Raw genomic sequence first — 6,000 nt, forward strand, 5'->3', positions numbered from 1 at the left:
CAAAAAGTTATACGCCGTGTTCAGTGAACTGAAAACTGTTTGATAATGCATTTCAGCTCACTAAAAGTCGGAAGAATCTTTTCATTTTATATTCACTTTATTTCGATTTTTCAAATACAATTTTTTTCATGCGTTTGTCTTGTTGATAAAAAAAAGAATTATTGAAACCGACTATTTGACTCTGAACAGGAAACGAGTCACGTTATGTACACTTTCTTATTCATAATTTACTTTCATTTGAAGTACACTGATGACAGAAAACACAAATCACGGAAAGTCCAGTGGGATCAGTGATTTTCAATAATTGAAAAGAAAAACTTTCTTTCGGATAAAAGTAATGAAACCAGTCCAATCAGATAAAAATCCTTTTAATTTTATGCAGTACTTTGATAAAATTTGCAACCAAAGAAAACTATAAAATAAGAAGTTCGTGGAAATTTATTGGGTTCTCGCATCAAACATTGCTAATGTGTTAATCTACATGTTTTGTTTCGTTGCTTTTCTAAAAATTCTTCTGCGTCACCGCATCGTATTCTGAGTATTTCAAAAAATAAACTTCTTTAGCAAGCTCAAAATGTCCATCTACTGGTCAGACTACATAGAATCCAGTTGTCGTCAAAATGTATCTTTCTTCGCTTCATCAGAATTCTTGATGATAGCCTATCATACCACTGCAATCATAACAATCCCACTATCCGTGTTCACTTTCTGCACAATTATTCGTGTGACTCCGAACAAAATGATAAAAATGAAAGTACCCCTGTTGATTGCTCTCGCTTGGAGTACGAACCTGGACTTGATGCTCACAATAAACATCGCCCCATTTATGTTCTTCCCGAGTGCAGCTGGTGTTTCAATGGGACTGTTAAAATCAACAGGAATTCCACCCAAATGGTTGCCCTATATGGGTCAAGTGTCTGTGATGAGTAAGTTCTGCTGATGCTGGGTAAAAGTAGATGTGGAGATATTTAGTGATCGGAGTATGTTTTGTGATGCTTCTCGAGAATAGGCATAGTCAAATAACAACAATCAAGTTCAAAATAAGGAGGCAAAGGACGAGATTAATATATTTCGGAGCTAATTACTTTTTGGCATTTTTCATTATTTTGGCATTTTATCTGGATGATTCAAATCAGTTGGAGATGAGACAGTTCGTTTTCAAGGTCAGTTTTCAACGCGAACAGGTTTAGATTGAACAGATTTTAGAGAATCCCATGTCCGGCTGTTGAGTTTTATGACGAATATGCGATTGTACTGCTGAAAGGGGGAGAATTTCTTCCGTTTCTATCAATTACTGCAGGCTTGGCGATAGTTGTGATCCCATCTCTATTCTTCTCATTACACACAATATACCATTTGAATCATGTCAAGAATGCGCATATATCCGAGGCAACAAAAGCATTGCAGAGGAAGTTTCTGAGCTATGTTGCGATGCAGGTGTTATTTTCTGTTAGAACTTAGGTACTATACTTTTTCAGGTAATGATACCATGGACTGCCCTGGTTTGTCCCATAATGTATTCCTTGTATGCTAACAAATATGATTATTACAATCAAGGTAACTAGTTGAAGTTTAGAAACGAAAAGTAATTAGATAAAGTTTTTTCTTCAGCTCTCAATAACTTTTCAATGCTGCTCATGGCAAGTCACGGTCTAATGAGTACAACTTGTACATTGCTTCTCATCAGACCATATCGCGAGTTTGTTATGAGTGTCTTCAGAGGAAACAGAGAGTACGACGCAAAAATGATGTGGGCGACAAATATCAGATCCCAAGGATCCGTTATGTTGGGAAGTGCGACTGAATGATTTTGAATGCTTTTTGTGAGTAATGGACTTGACAAGAGTTTGATCTGACAATGAATAAATATGGGTCAATTTTTGTTCAATTATTATTTAAGTCCGCTTAGTTGACTCATGTCAGTCGCTAGTTCTTTGTTTCAAACATATAACATGAACTGTGACAAGAAATACGCAATACATATGCTCACAATAATTGTATAAACAAAGTTCAAAACCTAATAAAATATTAGTCATAATAGCCAAGAGTGGTCCTTATTATAACCGATTAGCTCTACACCTTCATCACTTAAATCTGCAGGACATCTGTTTACAATCAAGCGAAAAAAAACTGAAGAAACAACAACTTAATCAGCAATTAACCGGAACATTTTTCATTAAAAAAGTCCAAAAGACGGCTGAATATTTATTTCGATTGGTCTGAAATCAGAAGTCTCCTCACTTTTTGCGTCGACTAACTCACTTTGGTCACCAATCTTGCTGGTTAGAGTGTCTATGTCACTACTTTTCAGAGTTCTGAGAAAATGAAAACAGCTTCATAGGAATCTTGTTTTCTGAATATAGAAACAACTAAATATTTGTTTATTTTAATCTTTGAAATGTCAATATACTGGTCGGACTATGTAGAATCAAACTGCCGTCAAAACTATAGTTATATTGCTTCATCGGCGTTTTTGAAGAACGCATATCATTTCACAGCTCTATTCACAATCCCTTTAGCAATATTCACATTTTATGTTATAGTCCGAGTGACACCAAGAAAAATGAAAAATATGAAAATTCCACTGTTGATTGCTCATGCGTGGACTACAAACCTGGATTTGATGATAACTGTAAATGTAACCCCAGTGATATTCTTTCCAAGTGCTGCTGGATTGCCAAGTGGTTTGTTAGGATCAATTGGTTTCAACGCAAAATGGTTGGCATATTTCGGCCAAGTTTCGATAATCAGTATGTTGTTGTTTTGTTGAATCATGAGAAACGGTATCTGATGCAGAATTTCAGTGAATGGAGTCTGTTTCGTAATGCTTCTGGAGAATCGACATGCTCAAATAACAACAATAAAATTTAAGATTCAGAGAAAAAGAACACGATTGATATATTTCGGAATTAATTATTTTCTAGCTTTTTTTCTGATGTTGACGTTTTATATGGAGGAGTCGGACCAATTGGAATTGAGGCAAATTGTTCTGAAAGTAAGTTGAGGAGAACAGGTGTACATCTTATGGAATCTCTTTCAGAGAATCCCTTGCCCAACAATTGACTTCTATGACAAGAACGCCATTGTTCTTCTAAAAGGTGGAGAACTTCTTCCATTTCTTTCAATTTCTGGTGGCCTATCTATTATTGTAATTCAATCTCTATTTTTTGCATTACATACAATTTACCATTTGAATGTTGTCAAAAATGCGCATATATCAGAGGCAACAAAAGCTTTGCAAAGGAAGTTTCTCAGTTATGTTGCGATGCAGGTATGATTTATATCTGAAAGTTATTTGAAAAGATAATAATTGTTAGGTGATGATACCGTGGACCGCTTTAGTATGTCCTATTCTATATTCTTTGTATGCTGATACTAACAACTACTACAACCAAGGTAAGTCCGACTTCGCCTATGAATTACCTCTACTAAATTTTTTCATATTTTTATATCTCATCTATTGCAGCTCTCAATAATATCTCAATGCTCCTAATGGCTTGTCATGGACTTATGAGTACTCTTTGCACCCTATTCATCATGAAACCGTATCGAGATTTCGTCAAAAGTGTAATCATGGGATCGGAAGAACCAGATACGAACCGTTTATGGGCAACATCTGTTGTCAGATCACAAGCGTCCATGTTGGGCAGTGTTGCTTGATAATATTTTTGTTATTAGTTGTTTGATTGTCAAAAAACAATTGTTTTTATTATTAAATTTTTGAAGATCTGTGTCATGCACAACCCTAAATACAGCCAACTCCCAATATCCGCACATCACCTGGAAAAACGTTTTCATAACAATATTAACTGAAACTTTCATCTTTCGATTTCTTGTTTCAAAGTGTGTATTATTAAAGAACAATGATCAGAGGTTCAAAGATCTTGAGCTTGTGACGGCTGCATTCACACCCTGCACGACTTTAATTATGCATCGAAAAACGCTTTGCAAGAAAAAACTGAGGGTTCTGAAAAAAATCTCCAAAAAATCTCGCTCAGACGAATGAAGATAAGCACAGATGAGAATGGGATTTCCACTGATAGGGAAACTTCTGGGGAGATTGGATTTTTTGCAAGATGCGTGATAGAAGCACTTGTTGAACTTCACATAATACCGAAGGAAAACAAACTCTGTAAAGGTTTTTTTAAAGTTCAGAACGACTAGCCGTGCTGATGACATCAAAATCTACTCTCAACCCCCTTCCAGCCTTCAAGCAGGAATTGATTCAATTTCCAAGTAAAGTATCCAATTGCCTTCCTCTTGCCCATTCTAAAACTGGGTTACTTCGTTTCGGCTCTCTCAACTATCGTCATCAACTTCTTATTTCGGTTTTTCCCATTCCCGATTACGATTTTGAAATTTTAGAAAACCCTCGAAAAGTTTATAAACGAAAGAACTAATTCACAGACATAGGAGACGAAAATGCAATTTCTGTTCAATTAAGAAAAATTGAAAAAAATGAAAAGATCAAAAAGTACAACGAGGAGTTCTTAGAAATTGGGTCTTTTCCGACACTCCGCAACTCCGAAATTTATTAAATTAAACGTTTCCAACGGACACATCGAAGATCAAATATAAAAGAGACTTGCCGCGCAGTTCATTTTCGCCTTTCTACTTTTTTTTCTTTTTTTTTCGTATGGCCTGAGCAATCTATGGCTCTATTCCAGTTTAGATGTCCTTTAAAAACTTGAACGTCCCAAAAAACACTTAGACGTCCCTTAAAACACTAAGACGTCCCTTGAAACACTTAAACGTCCTTTGAAACATTTAAACGTCCTTTCGGATTCCAAATATGTTCAAAAATGTTTAAACGTCCCAAAAAACATTTAGACGTCCCAAAAAACGTTTAGACGTCCCATTAAATATGGAGACGTCCCTTGAAGTCCGAAAAATTGGTTTTAAATAATTAGACTTCCCACAAAACGTTTAGACGTCCCAAAAAACATTTAAACGTCCCAAAAAATGTTTAGACGTCCCTTCAACACTAAAAGTCACTGAAAGTGTTCAAGGGACGTCTAAAATTTTTTTATATTGCCCAGAGGCAATGATTCTTGTAGACCCATCAAAGTAGTATTACCATGTTCAGCATCCCAGAGAGACGTTCTGTCCAAATCCCACCGCCTACGCACCTTTGACACAGGCTCCTATCCCCCAGTATTTGTCAGTAAGTCCCTATCCCGTAAGGAATTGAAATGTCTCCGATAGAAGCCCCGTCCCTCTCAAAAAACTAAGTAGTCTTGATTTGTCTCCCCAACCAGCCCAAGTAGTGAATAGGCCCCCATCAAATGTCAATTGCCATCCCTCTCATAACAGCCACAACCGTCCATATCACAATCGTCTCAAAACAAATTGTACTCACGTCCCTGATTGCTCCCCTCCGAAGAACCTATCTCTTAGTATACTTACCGCTAATATACGATCAGCTGTTGCTAACCGATTAGAAGTCCAAGCGCTGGCTCATCGAAGAATTCACGAAGTAATATGCCTCCAAGAATCGTGGCCTTCTGACAAGCACCAAAATACCATTATCACGGGTTCCAGTAAAAACTTCTCAGTCTTCCGCGTCGACAGAAATGACGACCGTAGAGGTGGCGGCGTATGCAACCTAGTTAGTAACGAAATTCCCTGCGAAACAGTTCTCGCCGAATCAAAGTCAAAATCCTATGAAATTCTTGTGATGGATCTCAAAGTAGACGTAGTTCCCATCGGACTGATTAACATTTACAGACCTCCCTCTTGCCCTTATCACGCCACAATTCGCCTTCTTGCCAAAATATCGGACATCATACAGCATCCCGGGAAAGTAGTTATCGTGGGAGACAGAAACATAGGAAAAATTGACTGGAACAATGCCGATATAAACAAGGACACCCAGGAGGAAAAATTACTCCGGGACTTCAGTGGTACGCATAACTTAGCGCAATTCATTACAGCACCCACTAGGAAAGACAGTATTCTTGACCTCGTGTTCTCAAATACCACAATTGACAATATAAAAAT

General features: G+C 37.1%; 3 protein-coding genes across 3 annotated transcripts; all 3 read left to right on the forward strand.

The window, feature by feature from the left end:
• Nucleotides 1-574: 574 nt before the first annotated feature.
• Nucleotides 575-940, forward strand: GCK72_019238 (uncharacterized protein; the record flags this gene model as incomplete). Its single annotated transcript, XM_053732937.1, has 1 exon — nucleotides 575-940. One exon carries the CDS (start codon nucleotides 575-577, stop codon nucleotides 938-940), a length of 366 nt encoding a protein of 121 aa, XP_053581850.1.
• Nucleotides 941-1,481: 541 nt separating this feature from the next.
• Nucleotides 1,482-1,808, forward strand: GCK72_019239 (uncharacterized protein; the record flags this gene model as incomplete). Its single annotated transcript, XM_003115542.2, has 2 exons — nucleotides 1,482-1,557; nucleotides 1,612-1,808. The coding sequence occupies 2 exons, from the start codon at nucleotides 1,482-1,484 to the stop codon at nucleotides 1,806-1,808; spliced, it is 273 nt and encodes a 90-aa protein (XP_003115590.2).
• Nucleotides 1,809-2,398: 590 nt separating this feature from the next.
• Nucleotides 2,399-3,660, forward strand: GCK72_019240 (uncharacterized protein; the record flags this gene model as incomplete). The annotated part of the gene is made up of 5 exons (XM_053732938.1): nucleotides 2,399-2,684; nucleotides 2,925-2,995; nucleotides 3,041-3,271; nucleotides 3,318-3,396; nucleotides 3,467-3,660. 5 exons carry the CDS (start codon nucleotides 2,399-2,401, stop codon nucleotides 3,658-3,660), a joined length of 861 nt encoding a protein of 286 aa, XP_053581851.1.
• Between the last annotated feature and the right edge of the window lie 2,340 nt (nucleotides 3,661-6,000).

The sequence above is a fragment of the Caenorhabditis remanei genome, chromosome V (assembly GCF_010183535.1).
Source record: "Caenorhabditis remanei strain PX506 chromosome V, whole genome shotgun sequence".
NCBI classification, from domain to species: domain Eukaryota; kingdom Metazoa; phylum Nematoda; class Chromadorea; order Rhabditida; family Rhabditidae; genus Caenorhabditis; species Caenorhabditis remanei.